The sequence below is a fragment of the Hirundo rustica genome, chromosome 9 (genome assembly GCF_015227805.2).
Source record: "Hirundo rustica isolate bHirRus1 chromosome 9, bHirRus1.pri.v3, whole genome shotgun sequence".
Lineage (NCBI taxonomy): Eukaryota > Metazoa > Chordata > Aves > Passeriformes > Hirundinidae > Hirundo > Hirundo rustica.
In genome coordinates, this window is record NC_053458.1 from 28,481,846 (window position 1) to 28,506,737 (window position 24,892).

The 24,892-nt window shown below is 50.8% G+C and overlaps 1 protein-coding gene across 1 annotated transcript; it reads left to right on the forward strand.

Annotated features, from left to right (window-relative positions):
* The first annotated feature begins 1,038 nt into the window (after positions 1 to 1,038).
* RXRG (retinoid X receptor gamma) lies at positions 1,039 to 24,267 on the forward strand. Its single transcript, XM_040072752.1, has 10 exons — positions 1,039 to 1,413; positions 10,624 to 10,883; positions 13,952 to 14,096; positions 14,739 to 14,918; positions 17,798 to 17,958; positions 21,033 to 21,162; positions 21,763 to 21,895; positions 22,602 to 22,693; positions 23,001 to 23,106; positions 23,832 to 24,267. The coding sequence occupies exons 1-10, from the start codon at positions 1,365 to 1,367 to the stop codon at positions 23,977 to 23,979; spliced, it is 1,404 nt and encodes a 467-aa protein (XP_039928686.1). The 5' UTR covers positions 1,039 to 1,364; the 3' UTR covers positions 23,980 to 24,267.
* The last annotated feature ends 625 nt before the right edge of the window (positions 24,268 to 24,892 follow it).

A 24,892-nucleotide genomic window follows, 5' to 3' on the forward strand; every position in this document is an offset into this window, starting at 1 on the left:
AACATCCTAATCTGCTCTTCCCTCTTTTTGTCTTGCTGCTTGCACGCCATGCTCCCCACGGTCCCCGAGGTTCACGATCTCCCTGGGAAGGCAAAGCCCCTTGCCAGCCCTGAGCCCCCTTTCTCTGCCGTGTGCCTGGTGCCAGTGACAGGTCTGCAAGCCACCTTCTCCTCCAGCACACGTGTGAGCGCAGACCTCTGGCAAAGTTCCTCTCCTCCTTTCCTTTGAGGTGGCTTCGTTTGAGGCTTCCTGGAGCAGACACCAGAAAGAGTGGGCTGTGCTGTATCCTCGCCTCTCCCTGGAATTGCATGAGTTTGGCTGGGGGCTTGCCAGTCAGGGAACTGGGACTGCTCCCCATTCGGAGCACCAGTCACTGCATGGGGCAGCGCTGGGGACTGTGTGTGGCTCTGCCCCAGCCTGCTTGTTTCTGCTTATTTCTACACATTTCCTGCAGAACTTCATTGTCGGGAGGGCTGGGCATTGGACTGAAGTTGTGGGTGACGTCTGGGGCACCTCTGGGGCTCTCTGCTGTCCTGGCTGTGAACTTTACTGACTGTATGCAGCACGGATTGAGCCCCTGCCCTGGGCTCTGTCCTGTGTCCCACCTCTTCTCACCCCGTACAGCTTCAGCAACTGGTTAAAGACGCTTTTGGTGTGGTTTGCGTGGCTTTCGTTCTCCCTTGGGTGAGGCTGGGGATGAGAGTCGAGCTTCCAGCTCTGCTAGCCCCAGGAAGGTCCTGGTGCTCCTCAGCCTTGCCTTTCCTAGGGGTGACTGCACTCCACAGGGCCGTGAGGTGATTTCGGGAGCGCAGCTGAGGCATGATTAGGTGTGGGATGCGAGCGTGGATGTGGGAACCCCTCCTTCGCCTGGCCAGAGCGACCCTCCACCCGGCCGGAGCTGCTGTAACTAACACACCGCGCCGAGCCTCCGCTGGTGCAGAGGCAAAGCAGCCCCCTCCTTCCCCACGACGCTCCTCCCCTAAACAACTTAACCTCTCCCCCTCCTCCCGATCGCCGATCTATAGCGGAGCCGCCGTGCCTCGGTCGGCGTCTCAGGCGGGCGATTATGCTCGCTGGCCGGAGCGCCGGGAATTCGCAGGGAGCCGAGCCAGCGGAGCACGGGAGCCGGCGCTGAGCGAGAGGGGGAACCAGGGGATGGCTCAGCCCGGGCGGCAGCTGCTGCCGGCGTGAAGCGAGGATGAGCCCAAGGCAGGAGCAGACAGCTGCCCTGGCACCCCCCGAGAGCCCCCGCTCCTGCAGAGCCATGCCCCGACCCCGGCGGGCTGCGCCGCGCCCCGGGCAGCTTTGAAGTTTAGAGGAGGCAGTCGCGTTGAGAAAGGCGAGCGATGAACTGAAGATTAAACATGTATGGGAATTATCCTCACTTCATTAAGTTTCCTGCGGGCTTTGGCAGTAAGTATTTTACTTGCGTTTGCAGCCTGCGCCTTCTGGGTTAGGTGGAGGAACTGATCCCACAGTGGCGGCAGGGGGATGTAAAGGGAATTTAAAAACGCGTGTAAACCTAGCTCGGATGCGGCTGTAACCTACAGCGCCCGTGTGCTTGTGATTGAAGCGGTCCTGTGGTTTTGTGTGCTGTGAACTTGTGCGCGGCCAAACCAGGCTGCCTGAAATTCTGCAGACTTGAGTCAAACCGCTGCACTCTGCTTTGAAGTTTAGTGGATCATTCGGGAGATGCATGCTCGTGTCTGTGTGTGGTGGCTTAAATCCCTTCATTGTAAGAACAGGATCAAACCAAGTAAGCATCCTTCCGGTTTAATTCTTATTAAGTCGTCGGGGGGGAAGAAATGACTTTTCAAACAAAGACCGCGCCCCCCCGAGAAAATCTTAAGAGGGCTATTTCCTTGCCTTGTGGGGCTGTCTCCTGCCCTTGTGACACAGATGCCACCACAATCGTGTGAAGCTGTGTCAGCTCAGCCGAGGGAGTCTGCGGGGAGACGGCGAAGGGCTGGGGCTGCGACACGCCTGTGCCCACCGCCCTGAGCGAGCCCGGGCTGCAGGAGCCGCAGCTGCTCGTGGGGAACGGACTCTGCAATTACTGGCTCTTTATTTTTTGTCTGAACTCCTTCCCCTTGCCCTGACACGGGGATGTGCAAGCTTGAGGAGCTGTAGGTTGGAGTGCTTGGCTGCGCTGGAGGGGCTGGGAGCACCCACCTATGGGCTGCTGACGAAAGTACTGATGGAAAACTTAAAGTGCATGCATGTGCAAAGTCTTAGTACCTCTGGAAAACTCTCTAAGCTGTTCCCAGCTCTTCAAGGTGGGTAAATGCCTCCAGGATTCGCTTTGGAGGCCCCCAGGCTGTGTACATCAGCCTGCTATTTCTGTGCTGGGGAAGCAGTTCGTGCAGACAGCGGATTGCACATGGGATGTTCCCGCTATGTGCATGTTGTTTTTTGTTTTCTCTCCCTTTTTCACCCGATGCTCACCTCTGGTAATTCTCCAACTCCAGACAAGTCATTGGTATTGCATCAAGTTATCCTCAAGTTTCACAAGCGCTGGAGTTTCCAAAATACCTTTTTAGGCTGTTTCTGCAGAAAAGAGATGACTCGTTGGGAGAATCTATTGCTCACTGGTGTTTTTAAAGACTCAGCAAAGACCAGCTGAACTCTCTCCCTATTGCTGCAACAAGAACGGAACAATAAAAGTGTTATTTGTGTTTAATTTATTTCTATTACAAATTTGCAGTGAACCAAAAGAAAAGTGACATTCAAGCTGATCTTCATAGGAACCAGGCAGAGATCCCTGTAGGGACAAGGGTCACTACACTCAGCAGAGCCTTTGGGAGATTTCTAGGAGAGGAAATTGCTAATAGGAGCAGAGGAATTTCTGTTCCACCAATAAAGGCGAAGGGACTGTTCTCCAACAATTCAGTAGATTGGGAGTTTAGCTTCCATTTAAAGTATTAAAGTGGTGTTTTAACCTGCTCCCAACTTGGTATTAGAAACAGAGGTGCTTTCCGTATGTGAATGCCTGACAGAGATGCAAAAGCATTGGCCAAGTTTTGTTTGGGATGCTTTAAAACAGTCCCTCTGTCCTGTCCTGTGCTCCCTGGGTGGCGTTTACCACGCTCCCCTCAAAGCCAGAGGGCTTCCATGTCCCTGAGGCAGCTTGGTGCTGTGGCTGGGTCTGCAGAGGGGGATTTCTGGCTGGCTGAGAAAGCAGTGGCTGTTCTGGCCACACAGTTTTAGGGCCTGTGGGCTGTGCGAGGGGGCAGCCAGGCTTTGGAGGAAGAGAGACGGTGGTGACCACGGATGGAAGGGATCTTCCACTGCCTCGGGTCCTCACCACAAAGCCACTGCAGGCAGTGTGCATCTCCATTAGGCCCACGATGTGTTTGTGGTGTTTACTGCTCCTCCATCCTTTGAAAAAGGCGTGAAACTCTTCCTGGAGTTGGATTAGGGGGAGCATCAGGATGCCAGGGCAGTGTCCACACTGAGCTGTTCAGCTTGTAGCATTCACTGCACGGTGTTGCTGGAGGGCAGAGTTAAGGTGATGCAGGTTCTGCTGTTCAGCATGTCTAGAACTTCTTGCATTCAGATTTCCTTCAGCTCTGAAATCCTGGGCTTCGATTTCAGCATAATGGTAAAAAAAAAAAAAAAAAAAAAAAAAAAAAAAAAAAAAAAAAAAAAAAGGCATCTGCTTTGCCTTACTTTTATCCGCATTCAGGTTAGAAATTAGGTACATGTTTTTGATGGTGTGTCCTGACACTCACTTTGATCTTAAACATCTGAATAGCACCACCAAATTTCTCTGAGAAAGTACATCCACAGCTTGGTCATGAGCACGTGATTTGGGATGAGAAAAAGACAATCAGACTCCAAGGTGTCACAGATGAGTTTGTAGAATAGCAGGGAAAATGTTCAAATGAGTCACACATAGACATCTAAAGCAGGAGATGTGTACTAAGGCTGGGCTATGGGGGCAAAGAAAGGGCTTAAAAATGTGTTTTTATTCTCCAGAAGGATGCACTTCACCCAAAGCCCAGCTCCCAGGGCAAGGGAAGATGCTGTGCTGGCTGTCCTCTCTCTCTGACTCTCTGGCACCGTTGGTTGGGGACAAGAACTAACTTGGCTCCTCCACAAAGTCTCTTTTATTAGTACTCATGTAACTTGGCCTGCGGCCACACCACCTCCGGCTGCAATCTTGTCAGCTCTCCCAAGCAAAGCGGGGTTAGGCCGGGTCGTTTGGGGGATAGGGAGAGGAAAACCCAGACTGTGCCTGGGGTGGCTCTGCTGCCTGCCTGCCTGCCTGCCTGGCACCTTCTCCACGTGTGATGGTCCCAGGAATTGCGACCTGCAGGATGCTTTTTTCCCTGGATGTCGTGGCTTGCTGTGTCCATTCCTATAATTGTGGATGTGAGGATGGAAAAGAGCCCTTTGACCCAACAAAGGTGTGAGAAAATCCAGTGACTGGGCAACTCTGGCATCTAGGAAATTTTAAATTTTATAATTTTTTTTTGTTTTAAAGCAGGAGATGCTTGCCTTCAATTGCCTGGGTCAACCACAGGTCCTGCAGTCAGTGGGATCCATTCTCCTGGGGACCTGTAACCTCTCCACAAGCTCAAAGAGGAATTTGTGCATGCTTTTTCCTGGTGGCTGCTGGCCAAGTGGGAAATTTGAAAAAACAAACATGGAAAAACCCCTTTAGGCCTCAAATTCAACAACTTTTTCCTTTTTTTGTTGGAGACAAGGAACTTTATCCAACTCTTGTGTGTTACTGTGGTCACCAGGGAGATGTGATACCTTGTTAGGGTGAGTCAATTTGGCTCGCAGTTCTTTTTTAATTACTTGATGTGTGATTGCTAAAGGAGGCTTTCCCTGGTGCAGGCTCAGCAGCAGATGCTATTTTGAGGTCTTGGCCTGATTTGACTGAAATTGGACAGTGGGTCAATAGCTTAGTATGTCCAAGGACATTTGGACACGACGCACAGCTTCCTGTGGCCAGGTTTTGGATGGCCCCTGTTTGCAAGGGAGGCACAGGAGCATTACCAGAGAGGAGAGGAAGCAGCTCGTCCCACCACCTGGAGAGCTGAGGGAAACTTTCTGCTGCCCTGTTGGAGAAACCTCTGCTCCCATATGTGCCACTACAGCCCCTGAAAGTTTTGCTCCTTGTTTTTGGCGGTCAGGGAAGGCTGCATTATTTATTGGCTTCCAGTTGAGCAGGAAGATAGAAGCACAGAGGTTACTGGGCCTCAAAAGCAAGGCAAACCCACTATCCTTTCTGTGGGATATTAGCATGGCAGTTTGTACTGTCTGTGGGAATCTGCTTGGAGAGTTAAAAATATCACCAGAAAGGGAAGGGGTTTTGGGTTCATCTTCTGTGTATTAAGCAAAAACAACTTCTGCAGTCATAGCAGCAAAACTTTGCTTGGTTCCAGTTATGGTGGGCATCCTGCTACATAACTGCAGCCAGTTTCAGGAGTGTTTCTCACAGGTATTTCCCTCTCAAGGTCGTCCCCAAGGACGAGCTGTTTGCCAGGCTGCGCCTCCCACGCACACTCGTGCTCCTCGCCTGAAATCAGCTCTGCTCTGCCTGTCTCTTCCCACTGCTCGGTGCTTTCTGTTCTGCAGAGGATGAAGTATCTGCAAAGTCATGTGTCAGGCAAGGGAACTCACACCTTTAAATGTTTGTGCCACTGAAATGAACCTTTTCTCTGAAGCCTCAGGAGCATAAGTGTTTTTCATTATTTGATGACTTCTAGCTTTTGATTCTCTCTGATATTGAAAAGGAAACTGTGAATGTTGAGAGTGTCATCGTCTCTAGGCTTGCCAGGGATCTTCAAGGATTGTTTTAGGCCTTAGTTGAGGTCAGACCCTGGTGTTGAACGTGGATGTTTCTCTCAAGGCTTTGCTGGGTGTTGAAGAACTGAAGGGGCATTAGCCAAAACAAACTCGCAGCCTTTGATGGTTAAGCAGAGAGTGTGTGCAGTGCTCGGATGTTTCTGGTCTCTGCATTTCGATTCTTCTTTCTGCTCAGGTGTAACTGCTGGAGCTGATGCTTGCTGCCGTTATTTGTGTGAAAATCAACCCAGTTTTATTGGTTGCAGCCTGGTTCTTTGTCTTCCTGCCGCCTTCACCAAGGTGTTTGGGGTCACTTGTGCACTCTTGCAAAAGAGAAGTCTTTGTTTCCACACCCCACACCTTCCTCAGCTTTGCCTGTGAAGTGCTTGGAGCACAGAGGTGCATCCAAAGTGCCTTTATCAAGCTCACATTGGTTCAGTTTCGCTGTGTTAGCCCAGACCCGGCTGTTTAGCATTGGTGTGGTGGACCTGGAGCTTTTGTGCATCTGCTGGACACCTACACATCTGCTGTGATGTATATGGTGTTCTTCTGCTCCTGATTTATGCAGGTTTCCTATCCCTGGATTAGGATTTTGCTAAAGTGAAGATGAAACACAGTTGGGAGTCGAGTACCAAAGCTTTGTGTGCTTTCTCAGCTTCAGTAGCTGGTGGGTGAAGGTAATGCTGCTGCTTATGTCCTCAAGGGCAATATTTTCAAAATGCAGAGAACCAAGTGTTTCTTTCTTCATTCTTTTTCCTGATGTCAGCAGGGATGCCGAAGCTGACACTGGCTATGATCCTTACTCTGAATGCTGAAGCAACAGTAGGGACGCTGTATCTGTGCGCGCTTCCAGCTGCTCCCTGCCACAAACAATGCTGCAATTTGCAGAGCCACTTTGAAACAGTGAAGCACCCAGAAGCAAGTTCTTTCTTCTTAAGCTTTGCATCCTTCAAAGAAAGGCTGGAGTCCGTGTTTCTGTTCAAGGCAGCTTGTGGGGAGTTGACGGAGGCACTGGGTTCTCTGGGCGGTGCATGTTTGCGGCAGAGAGACCGGAAAATCCACACAATCCTCCTGTCCTCTCTTCCCCTGCTCCTCCAGGAGAGAAATACATACAAAACCGAGCTGCCCTGAACTTGGACAGGGAATTACCTGTCCATACATTAATGTGGAGAAAGGAAAACAGGGAAGAAAGACAAACAGCCCCGCTCGTGGATCAGAAATAAGCCAATGGTGAATGCGGAGTGGGTGGCCAAAAGCAGCAGCGAGCCCTGATGCTCGATGCAGGTCCCAGCTGCCCTTCCCCAGCTGGCGTGGGGACGTGGCCGGCGCGGTTGGTGCCCTGTGCTGGGGGCGTCCCCGGCCCCGCTGTCACCTCGCGTTACCTGATGGACACGCTGCAGGCCTGTGGAAATGTCACCTGTGTCCAATGCCGCCGCGCCGGCGGGGGCGGCCGTGCAGGGATGAGTCCTGTCTCCCCAGCCCGCCCTGCTCCGTCCCAGAGCTGCTTCCCTGCTGCAGGGCAGCTCCTCTCTAGCCCTGTCCCACGGCCATTTGTCTGTCCCCCAAAAGATGGGAGGAAATACCTCGAGTAAAGCCATCCCATCCCGGTGATCCCAAGAACTTTCTGGGCTCTGCTGGGAGATTTGGGACACAGACCATCAGTATTTTCTTGCAAGTCATTTAATTTAATTATTTTCTTTCAAAACTTGGCTGTTTGCACCGTCCAAGCCTCCCTGGCTTCTCTGAACTGAAACAAGTTTGAGCGTATTCAGCTGAGCGAATAATTAACCCCGGGGTCAAGGATGCTTTGGCATGGCTCTTCCTGCACACCTTTCAGCCATGAAAATTGTTCTCTCACAAGCTGATGGTCTGCTAACAGTCATTCCTTATATCCCTCTCGGAGCACTCTAGCCTGAAAATGAGAAGCTGAGAGGAGGATTTTCCCCAGGTACAGGAGAATGCATTTCTGCTCCCCTGGGGATTGACTCAAAAGAGTTGTCCCAGAAAGAGACTGGAAGTCAAAAAGTTTTTTGTTGTTTGTGAGCTTTTTGTCACTGTTGTTGTGCTTTTCTGAACGGGTGCTTTGTTCCAATTTGTAACTGATGGATGGATAAAGCTGTCGTTTGGTCAGTGGAAAGTTAACACTGCTGGATTTGACCAAGGGTTTCGTCTGAGCCTTGGCAGGACAGTGTGGCCAGGCGCTGTAGAAACAAGCATGTTAACCCTGGTTTGTGTCACCAGGCCCTGGCAAAGCCTGGCTTTACACCTCTGTGCCCTGCAGCAGGTATTTTCATTTCTCCATCCATCTCCACCAGCAAACACCCCTTCGTGCATTCACACTTCCTCTTCAGCATCTCACTGCTGGGATAACAGAGCTACAAACCCTCTAGCTTTCCTGGCTTTGACTTTTGATCCCATCCTGGGGTCTAGGGGACTCCCCAGAGCACAGCCCTGAAACATTTCCCCCTTGGCAGGGGCACGAGCCCACCGTGGGACTTGCACTGGCCAGCTGGCTCCTTGTGTGAAAGCCTTGCTCTGGGTCCTTGTGGAACTCGGAGCCTCTCTAATGGAGAACCTTAGCAGTGCCAGCCTTTCTGTAAGGTCTGGCATAAAAGCAAACAGCTAACTCTCCTGGGGGTCTTTTCTTATTGGCTTAAATCTTCTGCGTGATACTTTCAAAATATGCCCTTTTCTGTGTTAATGGAAAGGGATGAAGAATCATTCTTCTGCTCGGCTGTCCTGATGTGATAGATCTCTGCCCAATATCCCCTGCAATGACTTATTTTCCAGGCTGAGGAATCCTCAAAGGCAATGTTGTTTACCTAGTTATTTAAAGAGGCGTAAAAGCAAATTCTTTCTAGGTCTGTGCTACAGAAGCTGGGGAGGACCGTGTGTGTTATGGTACCACAGGTGATGAAAAATGCATTTGCTTTTCTCGGAAGCTGATAATGGCCCGAGTCAGGATGGTCCTTTTAAGCCCCAAGAACATCTGCGGTGCCTGTGTGAGCTGAGTGCTTGCTTAGGTATGGGGGGACCCCGGCAAGCAGCACATCTTCTGCCCAGTGCTAAAGGCACTCTGTCCCTGGGATGAAGGACTTGAGCACTTGGAAACCATTCCAAAGGTAGGGGTTTTGCTGTCTGCTAACAGAAGGCAGGCTGTGTGTCTCCCTGATGGAGGCAGGGGATGTGGGGTGACTCTGTGGCAGCAGGCAGCAGCCCTGGCCCTGCCTCCAGACCGCCTCGCTGCCTCCGAGGCTTCTGCCGTTGTCATTGAGCCGGCTTCCTCTTGCTGCACATCGCTTTCCCACTGGGAGAATTGATCCAAAAAGCCAAAGCAAGAATTGACAAAGACCTTTTCTCCCCCTCTCTCTGCAGAATTAAGTCTGAAGTGGGTTGATAACGGCGGATCGAGTCCTCCTTGACTCTGACAAATGTCTTTAATGTTATTCAGCAAGCTGACCTTTTCCCGTCTTTATTGTGCATCTTCCCTTTGAATCAGATTTGATTGTTACTTCAGGTAGAATAACAAACACTGTCACGTAAATAACTTTGCAATAATGTTAAAAGGGGGAAAAAAACCACAAACAAACAAAACACCAAAGCGCTGCCTTACTTGCAAATGCAATGGGGGAACGTATGCTCTGTGCCAGCCGTGGAAAACCAACGGTGTGACCTTCCCACACAACATCTTTGCCTTGCTTCTCCAGGGAATGATCTCCTGTGTTGAAAAACCAACAGAGAAATAATGGTTCACAGAAATGTTAATGACAGGCAATGCTAACTAGGGCTGGTAAATTCTAAGAGAGGGAGAAAAGGTCATGTAAATCCTTAAAATGCACCTTCATACACGACCCATTGGGACTAGTGGGCATTTGATGCCTAGGTACCCTCTGAATACTTGTGGCTGGTCTTACAGAAGACAGTATTTAGGCCTTGGCTGAGCTGTTCAGCCTTAGAGTCTGCCCCGAAGCGGCAGTGATCAAAGTTATGTTGTTTTTCTACGCTGCCTCTTCCTCAGCAGGGCTCAGGGGCAGACTGATCTCATGGGGCTACTGTGAGGCTCAGCTTGGTGATGTGCACTGCCGCTCTTCGGTGTGGGGGGAGGAAACCCTCTGTCCTCGTAGCCGTGAGAGCGCCCCGGCACATCTGTGTGCCCCAAGCCTCTGCTCTGGTTTGTACAAATGAGGACAAATAAAGGACAAATTGTTTTGTGGCTGCCTTGTCCTGAGACTTCCATTGCTAGCGTGTCATGAGCCATTCCCGTGTTGCTCCAGCTCCTGTGGGAGATGCTGGCATCCAGCTTTGAGAGTGAACATGTGAAATGGCACCGTGCAGACAACACGTGGGTGGGAAGGGGGAAAACTAAGCCATGGGAGCACGAGGCCAGAGCCACCTCAAGGAGCAGAGGTGCTTCACGAGACGTGCGGAGCATTCAGGGTTGCCAGCCTGGCTGGTGGGAATTTCAGGGTTTCAGAAGTGTGCTGTCTCTAGGGCTGGCTTGGACAAAGGAAGTGGGACCTCAGGGAAGAGTTCAGAGAAAACCAGCCTGAGGCAGGCAGGCAGCGGTGCCTTCCTCCAAGTCCGCCGAGGCCCCGGAGCGGAGAAGGAATATTTTGTCGTTAAGCATTATCTTCCCATTAAGTTTTGTTGCCGTACTTAACTCATCTTCCTGCGCTACGACCGACGTTTTGTTCTTTTCCCTTTATAGCACGACTTGCTGCTTGGTTTTGGGGCTGGGCTGGCATTTTTAAGCTGACACAAGCGAGGCCGGGCAGCCGACGGCTGTACGCTCAGCGCGCTTCATCTCTCTGCTTCTCCCCGCAGATTCCCCCGTGCACGCCAGCTCCGCGTCCGTGAGCCTGTCCTCGGGCCTTTCCACGGGGAACCCAGTGGAGGGGCCCCACAGCTACCTCGAGCCCCCCGCCAACGCCTCGCGGGCGCTGCCGTCGCCCATGAACGCCATCGGCTCCCCGGTGAACAGCCTGGGCTCACCCTACAGGGTCATCGCCTCCTCCCTGGGCTCGCACCCCGTGGCTCTCTCCTCAGCCCCGGGCATGAATTTCGTGACGCACGCCAGCCCGCAGGTGGGGATGTGCAGGCTTTCTTCGCTGCAGTTCAGTGTCCAGGGTGGGTGAAGTCCCAGGACTTGAGAGAGAGGATTGGCTGGTGGGGCGTTGGGCCGCTCAGGGAGCTCAGCTGTAAAGGACATTTCTGCGCACGTGAATCTGCGTAAATCGCCCTCGCACAGACACAGAGACCACGCCGGTTTTAAAATACCCTACAGGATAAGGGAAGAGAGCTGATTTCCAACTTTGTTCTCACTGCGGGTGCAGTCCAGCTGCCCTCCGCTGTATCTGTTGCAGCGTATAATTACTGTGCGTGGAAACAGACAGGATAGCCGAGGGCTGCAGCACGTGAAACATCGCCCTTCCTCCTGCAAAAGCGTATCTGCTTCGTTTCATTATCTGGAAAGGAGACAGACTTTCTAGGGAGAGACAAATGTTAATGCTGAATGCCAGCCACCTACTGTGTTGCGTATAAACTTGGCCTGAAGCAAAATGAAGCACTCCCATCCTTACTGCCCGTGCTTACGTGGGTGCTGAGGTTTCCCTTCCAGACAGGAGGGAGACCCAGGTGTTAGGGCTGGGAGCCTTCCAGGGTGGCTCTGTGGGATGGAGACACGCTGCTCCAAAAGCCTGGCACCACCTCCCACATTTCTGGTGGCAGTGTGGAATTCTGACAGAGATCTGAGATGTTCTGGGCTTCCAGATCTAAGTGAAAACTCTGCCTCTTATGAGCAAGATTTTGTGCTTTATTAGTGGGACCTGGAGGTAGGAAGTGCTCAGAGGCCTCGTGGCTCTTGCTGAGGAAAAAGCAAAGAGATGATCCCCGAGCCCTCTCTGTCCCATACCGTGCTGCTACTCCTTGGAATGCCTGAAGCTCTTCTTAGGTGCCTGGAAGGCTGGGAGAGGATGGTGTGGGGAGGCCCCTGAAGAGCTCTGAAAGAGGATGGAGTTTGGCTTACCTTTCCCCAGCATCCTCAACTCCAGTGTGAGCCCCAGCTGCCAGCAGTGGGAATGCTGGAGGATCCCTCTTCCCCTGGCACCACTCAGCTGTTCCCCATGGATCTGAGGGTATTTGTGCCCGTGACAGCAAGGACAGGATGGCTGGACAGGAAACTGTGGCAGCATTGGCTGGTCAGAAGCCTTTCCTTTGGGACTGGGGATGCTCTGGGAAGTGGTTTCTCCAGCCTGGGCACTGTGCCAAGTTCCCAGATTCGAGGAGAGGGTTCCATTTGTGTTGCCTCTAATGCAAGGAGACAGCTGGGCCCTGGGGATTCAGCAGGGAGGCAGCTAATGGATTTGGGTTCAAGCAGTTGTCCCAGATATCATACATGATTGCACTTAACCTGCAGGAGTCAAGCTCTAAGGACACTGATGGCTAAAACTGCCCTGTCTGTCCCCCTCCCGTATACCCTCTCTCCCTTTTATTGTTTCAGAGTGTGGACAGGGAGGAAGAAAAAGTGGTACCTGAGCTCTGAGTAACATTTTAAACCATAAAAAGTTCCTCCTGCCTCAGCATTTTGCCAAGATGATGGACACGTGGGGAGGAAGGGGTTTATTTCTCCTTTCCTTGGCCTGGATTTTGAAGCATAAGGATTTACAGTTGCCAGTGCCTGGTTTGAGTCTCAGCTGGGGAGATCAAACCTCTGTTCCTCTGGGCAATTTTCCCCCCCTTACACTTGTATTTTCTACTGGAGGAAAACCACTTGGCTCCTGATTTTTGCTGGATGAATTTTATTTCCTACCTTATTAAAACCTTTGAAGCTTTTAAAATGAAGGGACAGCAGTGAGGGAAGAATAGGCTTCACCTTTTTATTTTTCTAATGACAGGTCCAGAAATTCCAGTGGGATGAACCCTTACTCTTTACTGAAATTTACAGTGGAAATTACCACTTTTATGTGGGAAGCGTGCAGTTTCTTGGGGCAAATGGGGAACGTTCAGTGACATGCATGAAATCTACTGTTTTAAATGTTACAGAGGTTGGATTGAAGGTTCGAGCTGGATCTTCATCCAAACCCTTGTTTTCTATCCCTGCTTCTGCCTTCTTTCTGGGAAGAAGAATTTGAGCTGATAAATTGGCATGACTGTTCCAAACAAACTCGGGTGGAGCAACCATCTCCGGCCCTCAACCCACGACAGTGGGGAAGGTGATTTGATGGTGGGCTTGGAGAGACATTGGTCTGCCCAGACAGCTTTTGACAAGATGTGCTCGATGGCCCTTAATCCTCCCTGCCCTGCCCGACGTGGCTCCAAAGCAAACAGCAATAAAACGAAGCCCTGGGCAACATCAGGCTTTGGTCTGTAATCAGTGTGGGTTTGTAACCTTTAACTTCAGCAGCCACGAGCAGCTCCTGGGGATCTCGGCTGGGGGCTCTGCATCCTTTGCCTGCATCTCACAGCCACTGATTTTTAAATGCTCAACCCAATCCCTTTTTTTTTTTTCTTCTTTTTTTAATTTTTAATCTGGTAACCCCAAATCTGCCACTTGTGATAGTGTTGGGAACCTAAGTCCCAGAGAGTCACCAGCTGGCCATGTTTTCATGTGTATATGCAGATATAGTGAGTCACCCGCTAAATTTTAGTAAATATTTAGTAACCCACTAAATTTTATTTATTCTTTTTATTTTAAACACTGCTACAGCCTCCCTAGCTGTGCGGCAGTGCGGGTTTGATTGTAACAAATCACCTGGCTGCAAAGCTCTTCTTTGCTAAGCTGTTAGTGCTTGCTGCTGCCAGCAGCCGGCGAGCAGCATCCTCTAACGAGGGAGGCAGGATGCCACCAGCCTCACGGCTTGGAGGCTGTAACTGAGCAGCTGAGGTTAGTGCCTGCCCTTTTCCTGCCCAGCTTAGTCCTGGCTTTGGTGACAGCATCAGGCAGTATCTGCTTTAGTGCCTGCTTGAACCCCTCCTGCTGGATTCAGCAGAGGATGTCTGCCTGCCCACGGCAGCCCCGTGGGCTTGCTGGGGATAAGCCTGTGGGGCCAGCCCGGCAGGAACAGCAAGGGGAATGTCAGCTCCATCTGGGGATGGTTTCACTGAGATGGGAGTCTCTCCCCTCTAACCTGTCTCGTGGCTTCTGCTTCTGCAGCTCAATGTCCTGAACAGTGTCAGCAGCTCGGAGGATGTCAAGCCCTTGCCGGGTCTCCCGGGGATGGGGAACATGAATTATCCATCCACAAGTCCAGGATCCCTAGCCAAACACATCTGTGCCATCTGTGGGGACAGGTCCTCAGGTAGGAGGTTTTCTTTCTTGGGGAAGGTTTTGTGCAGTGAGAACTCTCCTGGTGCTCTGAAGCACTGAACAGCGTGGAGGCTCGCTGGGGCCGTGCTGGCATTGCAAGGTCTTGGCTGGGTCTGGCTGTCTGTATTGCAGATTAGTGCCCAAAAGCGAGCAAACTAAACGCTGTGCTCTTCTCCCTTGTGTGTACAATCTCATTTTACCTTCCGTCCCTGTTTACCACAGGTAAATCCATCAAAACCTCCGTGTTCCCATTCACCTGTGCTCTGTGTTAGCTGGGTTGTGGCTGTCTGTCAGACTAAACCTCTGTCTGTGTTTTGTCTCGTACCCCAGTGAGTACTGCAGTACCCTTGCAAACCCTCTCCATGTCAGTGCACTCAGTTTGCTGCCTGAGGCTGTTCTGCAGCTGAAATGCTCCCCATCATTCCACTGGGATGCAGCCCCTCCTTATCACAGGAAAACAGTGGTCCTGTGGTTTGACCGCTGCTGGTCGCTATTGCTGCCAAGACTCACCGAAGCCAATTCAGGCCTGATAGCCTGCAGCCAGCTTCTTCCACCCTTGGGTTTGGTTTGAGCTCCTCCGCGCTGGAAGGAAAGGCAAATACCTGCGTGCCCACCGATCCCCTTGCCTCCCCAGGGAAGCACTACGGCGTGTACAGCTGTGAGGGCTGCAAAGGCTTCTTCAAGAGGACGATCCGGAAGGATCTGATCTACACCTGCCGGGATAACAAGGATTGCCTCATAGACAAGCGCCAACGCAACCGCTGCCAGTACTGCCGCTATCAGAAGTGCCTCGCCATGGGGATGAAGAGGGAAGGTAGGACTGGGGGCTGCTGGAAGCAATGGGATCGGAGAAGATTTCCTTCTTTCATTAGGATAAATCAGGCTCTTGGGTGACCCTCCGAGGCTGGTGTATTCCAAAGATCGCACAGGGCATTTCGGACCTCCTTAAATAAAGGAAATGAGAATCGTAGTTTAGGTTGGAAAAGACATTAAAGATCAAGTGGAACCCTTGGCCCAGCAATGCAGATTCCCCCACTAAACCCTGTCCCTAAGTGCCACATCTACCTGTCCTTTAAACACCTCTGGGATGGTGACTGCCACCTCCCTGAGCAGCCTGTTCCCATGTTGGACAATCCCCTCTGTGAAGAATTTTTTCCTCATAAGGAGAGGGGCTAATAAGGGAAGAGACTGATGAGGAAGCTGTTACAATGTACTTTTCTGCTCACCTAAATGCAGACGCTGGTGACTGTTGAAGCTTTTAACTGATTTTGACCCAACCTTGCCTCTAGTTAGTGACCCTTAATGTCTGTGACCCCTTGGAAACCTGTAAACCTGTGCTGGGAACAACACCCAGCAGTGAGGGGTCCTGCAGCCTTCTTGTCTCCTTTGTGAAGAGCAGCTTCCTTTTTTTGTTTTTGATTTGCTGACTTCATTTGTCACCACCTAACTCTTGTAGGATAAAGGATTCTTGAAGGATAAGGGTGAATGATTTATTTTTATCTCTTATTTTATAGTTCTCTGTCACTTCCACTCAACCTCACCTGCTGAGCTGGATTGTCTCCCAAATTATACTAACAGATGTGAGGTCAGAAAGTGACAACCAACACAGCATTTAAGCTTATTTTTTCTAAGACAAAGTGAGGGAGCTGCCCTCAGGGTTGAATGCTAGCAGGCAGTGTAGCTGTCCCTTTTGGAGACCATGCTGTTCCCCTGTGGAACATGCAGACTGCTCCCTGTGCAGGAGCTCAGGGCAGCAGCTGTAACACTGGGCATGAGCTGATCCTCATCCTGTAGCATCACCAAAGCTGTGCTGCCTCGAGCTCATAGAGCAGCAGGGGACTGCAAAATGCCAGGCTGGAATAAAAAAATTTAATCCCAGGCATAGCAGCTCCCTCTTCCAGCCAGGTGCAAAGTGGTTCAGAGGACCAGGGTGTTAACACAACTTCCTTTTGCAGAGAGTGAAAATTTAAACCCCAGGATCCTGGTGGATCCTGTGGGAGTTTGGCTGCAGCAATCACAGGGGCTTTTTGGGAGCTGCAGAAACTGGGGACAGAGTACAGCTTGAGTTCAGGGGCTGAGTGATGGGATTGGTATTTCCTTGCTGTGAAAAACGCCATTCACTTGTTTTTGAAATTTTAAAAGTTTAATAGTAAATAAGATGGTTATAAAAATAGAATTAGAGTAAAAAAATTGAACAATTAGAGTTAGGACAATACGAGACAATAAAAAACAAAGTTACAGACATCTGGGTGCCTCCCCGAGCAAAAAGCTCCGAAGAAGGACCTCTGCTAACAAAGGACCATCTCTTAAAAGCAATTGCCTGTTGAATATTCATATATTTCATACATGATGCATAAACTCTATTTAAACAAAGAACCGTCTCTGGTTAGTATCACTTTTTTTTTCCTTTAATCTCTGTGGCATTCTCAAGGCTGAGAGAGGCAGGAGGAGTTGGTTTCTTCTGATAAGGAAGTAGGAAATTCTTTTTTTCTCTGAAAGATTTACGTTTTCCTGTGGTTGGCATACAAAAACTACACTTTAATTACAAAACTATATTTACTATACTATCAAAATATTAATACAACATTAACAATTAATACAACATAATACATATAGTAAATATCTTGCGTAGAGCCATGTAATATGCATTTTTCACACTTGCCATGTTCTTTCTTCCAGTAAAATTTTGCTGACTTCAGAAACACTTGCATGGCTTTTCCTGTCCATTACTCTGAAGAGGACAAATGTTCCCCCCAGCTGGCTGGCATATACTTGTGTCCTGTGTTGCCCTTCCTCACAAGCACCAGGCTGGATGCCCCACTGACCCAACTCCTTGGGTGCTGCCGCTTCTCCCCAGCAGTGAAGATAACCAAATATAATGCCTGCTGGTCATTTCTTTTCTTAAGCACCATTGTCGTGTTTCCCTTTGGGATTTCTCAAAAAAAAAAAAAAAAAAAAAGTGTGTCCAGGACTTCTGTTGCACACAAGGGTGGGCATACAAGATACACAGGTCCTACACCAACCTGGGAGAGTTAATGACTGAGCTTTGGGGAGAAGGTCATGATTCTGTGCCTTCATTCAGCAGCTGTTTTGGAAAACACACAGAGAGGGGAGAAGGGAGTGGAAGGTGTTGGGGTACTGGTGTAGAAGGAACTCTCTGGTGGGGAGGATTAGGACGAGAGCTGGTAGAGGGAGAGGTGACACCAGGGCTGGGCCAGGCTGGGTAGGATTTTGCTCAGGAATGAGACAAGCAGCATGTGTGAATCCAGCTGGGGGTTTGGGACTGTCTAGCCCTGCTGCTGGATGTTTTGACTGCTGTGGGATTGTTGAAAGCATACCGGGACTGTTGGAAGCACGCTGAGTGCACAAAAAACCTGCATGTGAGTGCTGGGTCCCTCCTGCCTCCTCCAGCACCTGGTGACAGCCGAGTCCAGGCTGCCACCTGGAGGTATCAACTCCCCTTCCCTCTGTCCTGGAGCTTCACACTTTGGAAATCACAATCTTTTGTCAAATTTCGAGGCTATCGATCTGCAGCAACCTCAGAGCTCTCGGTGTGGGCGCAGCAGTTTTAATGGGTGTGCGCCTGAAATACCCATTTATTTCCTGTTCTCCCCCTCCTGAGGGGGTTTCTCATGCCCTCTGTGAGCAGGTGAGTGTTGCTGCGGGTGTAGAGAGCCGTGTTTGTGCCCACAGCTGTGCAGGAGGAGAGGCAGAGGAGCAGGGAGCGCAGTGAGAACGAGGCCGAGTCCACGAGCAGCGGCAGCGAGGACATGCCCGTGGAGAGGATCCTGGAGGCTGAGCTGGCAGTGGAACCCAAAACGGAGGCGTGCAGTGACGTGGGCACGGAGAGCTCGGTAAGAGCCACTGGCATCTCCTGCAGCCAGAGAGGAGGGGCTGCGAGCAGACAAACCCCGTGTAAAATTCCGTCCAGATTTCTCCCAAAAGTTCCCGCTCAGCACCCTGCCCCGCTCCCCCAATTCCACTCGAATTCCCCCAAAGATCTCCCTCAAAATTCCGCAGGAAACGCCCTGAGATTCCACGAGAAAGCCGCCACAACATTCCACCGAAATCCTTGCCGAATTCCATCAAAATCCCCCCACCAAATTCCATAGGAAGCCTCCCCAAATTCCCCCCAAACCCCCCCCAAAATTCCCCCAAATCCCTCCCTAAATCCCTCGAATTCCCACCAAATTGCCTCTCAAATCCCTCCCCAAAGTTCCCCATTCCCCTCCCCAAATTCTGCCCGAATTCCTCTCCAAATTTCCCCCAAATCCCTTCCCAAATTTACCCAAATGCCTCCAAAATCCCTCCACAAATTTCCCCAATTCCCTCCCCAAATTTCCCCCAAATCCCGCTAAAAATCCCTTCCCAAAAATCCCACAAAACCCCCAAATTCCAGCAGGGAGTCCTGGGACCCGGGATTTTGCTCTACACCACCTAAAAATCACCGGCAGTTTTTCTTTTGGAGCTGCTCTAAATGATGGCTAGAAAAGAGCCTATACTTTATTTTCCAAGCATTATTTTTCCCCAAGTCTCCTTTAGTTCCAATGAGCAGATATGGAAATAGATGCTGGGGAGTCTGAGCCCTGTTCTGGCTTTCACACATGAACACTTCTCGTGTGACCAAGACCGGGGTGGGGCTGAACACAGCAGGTTTACGGCTGTGGTTTTACTGGTGTGGAGAAAACTGCTGCTCATTCCCATTCAGGGGCTGCTCCCTGGATTTTAGATATGCCCTGGAGAGCAGCTGGCCACGAGGGACTTGCTTTGCAAAGGACAACTAGCAAACAGAAAAGTCTAGCAAGCTGTTGGAGTCCAGGGCATTCCTTTGGTTGCCCTGGAGGGTCAGGGACCTGGGCAGGGGGGTCTGGGACCCCAGCCCAGAGCTCAGAGAGACACTGGCTTTGATCTCAGTCCATGGGAAAAACTTCCTACACTGAGAGAAGGTTTACAGGTCACAAGAATGTGAGAAATAGTAGTTTAGCTTATCACAGAATGAGAAAATAGTAGTTTTAGGTTCCTAGCATTGAAGTGAATGGGGACAAGATGGAGAATCTGGGGCGTTGTCTCCTTCTTCTTCTCCTTCTCCTTCCCTCACTCCATTGCTGCATTGACGTGGCACAAAGTAGTTAGTGAGGATTGGGTCAAAGTAAAGATGACCTTTTTAGTAATAGTGATAGACATTGGTAAGAAATAGTAAACAAGAAATACGTAGTAATTAGTATAAAAGATAAGGACAACCCAGCTCGGGGGGAGACGTGAGGAATCCATGCAGCTGTGAACATCGTGTCGGACTCCGAGAAAATTGTAAGATAAGAAACCATAAACGAAGTATGCAACCTTGAAAAATCTAAACCTGAGAACTCCGTCTCTTCCTTCGCCTCGGCTTGGAGCTGTGCAGGGGAGCAAAGGACCCTGAAACCACCTCAATGTTGGGGTAAGCCCCCGACAGCAAGCAGCTTGATGCCTTAGGGTTTTAGTTTTTATATTTTTCAAATCCTGTACTTCCTCAGTGTGTAACTCTGAACTCCATATAAAGTGTTAGCTACTGTCTTCACATTTTGGTCAGACAAAACAACCCCTCTCTGGGCTTGAAACTCAAGGACACCTCACTGTCTCAGGCCCTGAAAAGTATAAACAAAAAGTGGGTTGGAGGGGAGCAAACTGGGGGAATATGGCTTCATTACCTGAAGCTGTAACTGGAGGATTAACCCCTGACATGTAAATAGACCAAAACTTGTATCAGTCTGAAAAACTCCTGACCATTGTCCATCTTGGGTGTAGCCCCTCGGTGAGGCTTTTGACTGTCCAAGGTGTATCTTTTGCAGACTGTCTTGGATTGAAAGACAGGTATCTGGTAGGGACGGGCAGGGCCTCTCTAGGGATGGGGGAATTCCAATCCCCTCCCCTTAAGTTATTATAATTCAGAAAATTAAAGGAGTTTTTTTAGGCAGAGGTATGGGGAAAGGAATAACAGTTCTTTAGTAGTAAATATAACAGGACAAAACAAACAACAACAACTACAGCAACAATAATAATAAACAGAACCAAGAACCTCGAGGGGCTTTGTTTCACAAGCCCGGGGGCAGTCTGATCCCTTGGGCCCCTCCCCAAGAGCACCAAGCTGGGACTGTGGAACACTCGGGGGCTGATGGCTGGAATGGTGGGGTGTCCCAGCAGGCAAAGAGGGGTGTCCTGGCAAAGTGAGCAGTGCTGGAGAAGCCGCGGTGGCTGGACGGGGCCGGCCCAGCTCCAGCAGGGCAGGCGAAGGGCTCTGGATTCCTGGGCGCTCCAGCAGATGATGGATGGTGGTAGAATTCTCAGGACCGGACCCTCTGTTAACAGTGGACTCTTCACGCAGCAAGCAGCTGCCCGACCTTCCTCTGGGATGTCAAGAACAGGGAAAAAAAGCGCACCCAGCTCCCGGAGCACTGTGCTTTTCCCTCCGCCAGACTTAAGTGATCTTCCCTCACCCTCGGCCACTTCTTTTGTGTGGGTCAAGCACCCTCTAAGCATCAGTATTTAGTCTCTTAGTGACTCATGGAGGGGGGAAATTCTACAGAAAAAAAAAAAAAAACAAAAACAAACCTAACCCCTAACAAAGACCTTTAATAAATGCCCACTTTTATTCTCTTAATGTTGTCTAGACTCTGTTGTAGGTCTAGCCACTCTGAGGCATCAAGCTGACTTGGCTGGCTGCAGAGGGGGTAGTGGTAACAAATATCTGCTCTTCCCAACAGCCAGCGATTATTGGCAACCTTCTTCCAACCCAGCTGCGATCATTGGCAGTTTGAGTGTTGGACTTGGTGGCGTTGAGTATCATTAACTCGATGCCTGTGGGGTGCAGATTGTGATTATCAAAGCTTTTCCACTGATGAATTCTCCTCTTTTCCTCTGCTCTTTTCCTTTTGATTCCCCTCTTTGTTAGACAAACGACCCTGTCACCAACATCTGCCACGCTGCTGACAAGCAGCTCTTCACACTCGTGGAGTGGGCCAAGCGCATCCCCCACTTCTCCGACCTGACGCTGGAAGACCAAGTCATTCTCCTGCGGGCAGGTAGTGTCCCCCACCTGTGGCTGTCCCTGCTGTCCCCGTCCCTTCTCTGGGCTGTGTGCAGCACCAGCCAGGCTGGATGGTGAACGTGCAACCCTGAGCCGATCCATTCCTGCATCTCGCCTTCTGAGAGGCTGGCAGAGGTTGTGGATGGGGCAGTAGAATCTGTTGTCTGTAAAGGGATTGCAGTTGCTAGGAATATGTTTCTTAGGAAGAAAACCCGGAATATTTTCCCCCCTTTCTTTTTTGTAATTTTTTTCCCCTTTGAGCCAGTTTCTGCTCCTTGCTTTTTGCTGGTCAGGGTCATAGAACAGTAGAATATCCTGAGTTGGAAGGAACCTGCAAGGATCATCAAAGTCCAGCTCCTGGCCCTGCCCAGAACAATCCCAAGAATCACACCATGTGCCTGAGAGCATTTTCCAAATATTTCCAAGGGACAGACCACCCCTTGCAGTGTTGGCAAGGGGCACAGCTGGTAGCTGGGGTGCCAACTCTCCTCTGAGTTTTGTCCAAAGCCAGCAGGGAGAAACCAGCCCTGCTGTTCCGTGTGGGATTGATTTTTGGCCGGACTGCCTCACGTGTCCTGCACTCCTGTGCTTGCAGGCTGGAATGAGCTGCTCATTGCCTCTTTCTCCCATCGCTCCGTGTCGGTCCAGGACGGGATCCTGCTGGCCACGGGCCTGCACGTGCACCGCAGCAGCGCCCACAGTGCTGGCGTGGGCTCCATCTTCGACAGGTACCTGTTGCTGTCATTCCCCAACAGGGCTGGCCAGGCTGGCTCTGCCTTCCCCTCTGAATGGGAAACGTGCCCCCAAGGGGAACTAGAGCAAACCCTTTGTGGTTTGGGGCAGAAGTAGCTTAGAGCGGGCAGGGGATGTTTGACTGGCTTAAAAAACAAGGATGGGGTAAAAGCACGGTGGGAAGGGATTTGCAGCTGCAGAAGCAGATGTTGGTTTGGGTGTGCAGGGGGAGGAATGCTTCTCTCTTGAGAGTTTGCTGTGGCTGTATCTAGGCCTAATATTGCTCACCAAGAGCTTTAGATGGCAAAGCCTTAAACCCCGACTTGCTTGTGTAACAAGCACACATATCGTCCCTGTCTGGCAGGACACTGCCTCACCGCTCTTTACACACCCGGCACGTGTAAGGACACGTTTGGTACTACACTTTAAAAAGTGGAGAAAGCCCATGTGGTTTTCCTCGAGTGAGTGCAAATTGTGAGTGCTGCGTGCTGAGCAAAGTGAGAACAGGAGCAAATTTGATGCTCAGGTCCCTGGATGCTGCTGATGCACTTGTAGAACAGCAGCGTGGGGAATGGCTGTGCCTCAAAGATGCCTCTCTTCCTGCAGAGAAGAATTGAGGGTATTCCTAGTGCCTGTCCCAGATGCTTTTCAGTGGAGAAACTGGTCTCTGACTGTCTGCTCACCCATGTCCCCCACACACAGGGTTCTGACAGAGCTGGTGTCCAAAATGAAAGACATGCAGATGGATAAGTCGGAGCTGGGGTGCCTGCGAGCCATTGTCCTGTTTAACCCAGGTAAGTCTGAGGCTGGGGACAGTCCCAGGTGACAAGCACTCCCTCTGGGCCACAGCAGGGCACTGTGACAGTGAGCATCAGGGCTGCAGACAGATTTCATGCTTCGGGCTGGAAGGTTCCTCGAGGATCATGTCATTCCAAGCCCCCTGCAATGGGCAGGGACACCTTGCTCTGCTCAAGATTTGTCCCAGTCCCTGGACACGTGGTTAAAGAGGGCGTGAGTCCTCTCCTGCCTATGCACACCATGGAAAGACCCACCCCCCTCTGCAGAGATTCCTTTCCCACCTGTCTTTTCTCCCTTGACCAGATGCCAAGGGTTTGTCCAGCCCCTCGGAAGTGGAATCACTGAGGGAGAAGGTCTATGCCACGCTGGAAGCCTACACGAAGCAGAAGTACCCCGAGCAGCCAGGGCGGTGAGTGCCCGCGGCGAGGCAGCACCATACCCTGCAGAGGGGACACTGGGGCCGGCTGTGTGTGCCGGCTCTGCCCCAGCCACAGCGCCCAAATCCCGAGCCTTCGGCGTGGAATGCCGTTGAGATGGAATTCTGCTGCTTTCCAATCCAATCCTACCCTCTGCTGGCCGAGCTCTCGAAGCGCTGGCAGCTGGGTCGGTCCCCACCGCTGCCCGCAGCACCTTCTGCTGCTTTTGGCTCTCTCTGGCACCACCGACACTGCAAGCGGGCAGTGGGCAGGGGGAACAGGGAACGGGCTGCCGGCTGCACCCCCTTCCAGCTGCTCCTCCAAACGGGAGGCAGTGACTGGCAGCTGAGGGGCTGCACATCCTCTCGGAGCCTGGGGAAGTTTTTGAAGCGATTTAAACAGTACCATGGAGATGTAAGTCTTGTAAGGTTTAAAGATGTTCAAATCTTGGTGGGAGGATCTGGATGTATCTTTTTTTTTTTTTTTTAGTCCCTTTTTGTTTTCTTTGAAGCTTTAAAACTGTCAAATTCTGTTTTGAAAAGGTACATATTCCCTCCACATGAGGCAACAAATGCTTATCTTGAAAGCTTAAGGGAATCTAAGTCTGAGAATGCCCCAAAACATTTTTTGGGGAGAATTCGGGCTGATGCAGGCTTGGAAATAGGTGGGAGAGGGCAGCCCGTGCCTCCCTTGTGCCTCTGACTCTGGTCTCTCCCAGGTTTGCCAAACTCCTCCTGCGCCTGCCGGCGCTGCGGTCCATCGGGCTGAAGTGCCTGGAGCACCTCTTCTTCTTCAAGCTGATCGGAGACACCCCCATCGACACCTTTCTCATGGAGATGCTGGAGACACCCCTGCAGGTCACTTGAGGGTCTGGCCCGTGTGTGGCCAGCCCCTGGCCCCCCGTGCCCCTGCACAGCCTCCTGCCCCTCTGCTCTGAGCCTGTGAGAGCTCCAGAGATGTCCTTCGCCCTCCGCTCCTCCTTGGTGGGATTGTCGTGGTTTTGTACAGCTGTAAATCACCCCCTCGAGCCCTCCCTGGCCTGTCTGGGGGGGGTCACAGGTCCTCTGCCCAGCTAACCATGCCCCTGCCCCCCTGTACAGATAATTGCTTTAAATTATTTTTTCATTCTCAATAAAAGTCAACAAAACAAGTGATACGAGTGAGGCACTGATTGGGGCTGGCAGAGCAATGTCCTCTTTTGCTGTGGTCACAGGTCCAGCTTGGGGTGGGGCTGAGGGTCCCTCCTGACACTCTTGGGCAGCCCAAATCAGGGCAGGAATGGCACTTGGGATATCCCTTGGGATATCACTGCTTGTGCTGATGGACACAGCGCCAGAGAGGAGAGAGGTATTGCTTCTTGTTTCTGCTAAGGAGAGACCTAGAGAAACTTGCTGCAGTGAATCAAAACATTTCATTCCGCCATCTCAAAAAGAAACTCTTGGACTCTTTGAATTCTTTGGAGTTTGAAGTAATACTAAAAGTAACTTTTTAATGTGTGGGGGGTGGTTGTTTGGTTAGTTTGTTTTTTTCATTTTTTCTTTTCTGAGCTAGTCTAGCCACTGACAAAAGAACCAAAACGTTTCATTTTTGTGCAGGTGGAGTATTTTGGAGTGACTCAGACCTTGTGTGCTCGTGGATAACTTTCCATTTTCCTGAAGCTTCATGTGTCCCATTTTGTTGTTTTTTTTTTTTTTTCCCCGTCCATATTTTTCCTCTGGAAACAGGTTCACGAACCCCAGATTTATAATCTCACACTTCCATGAGTGAAACCTGGAGGGA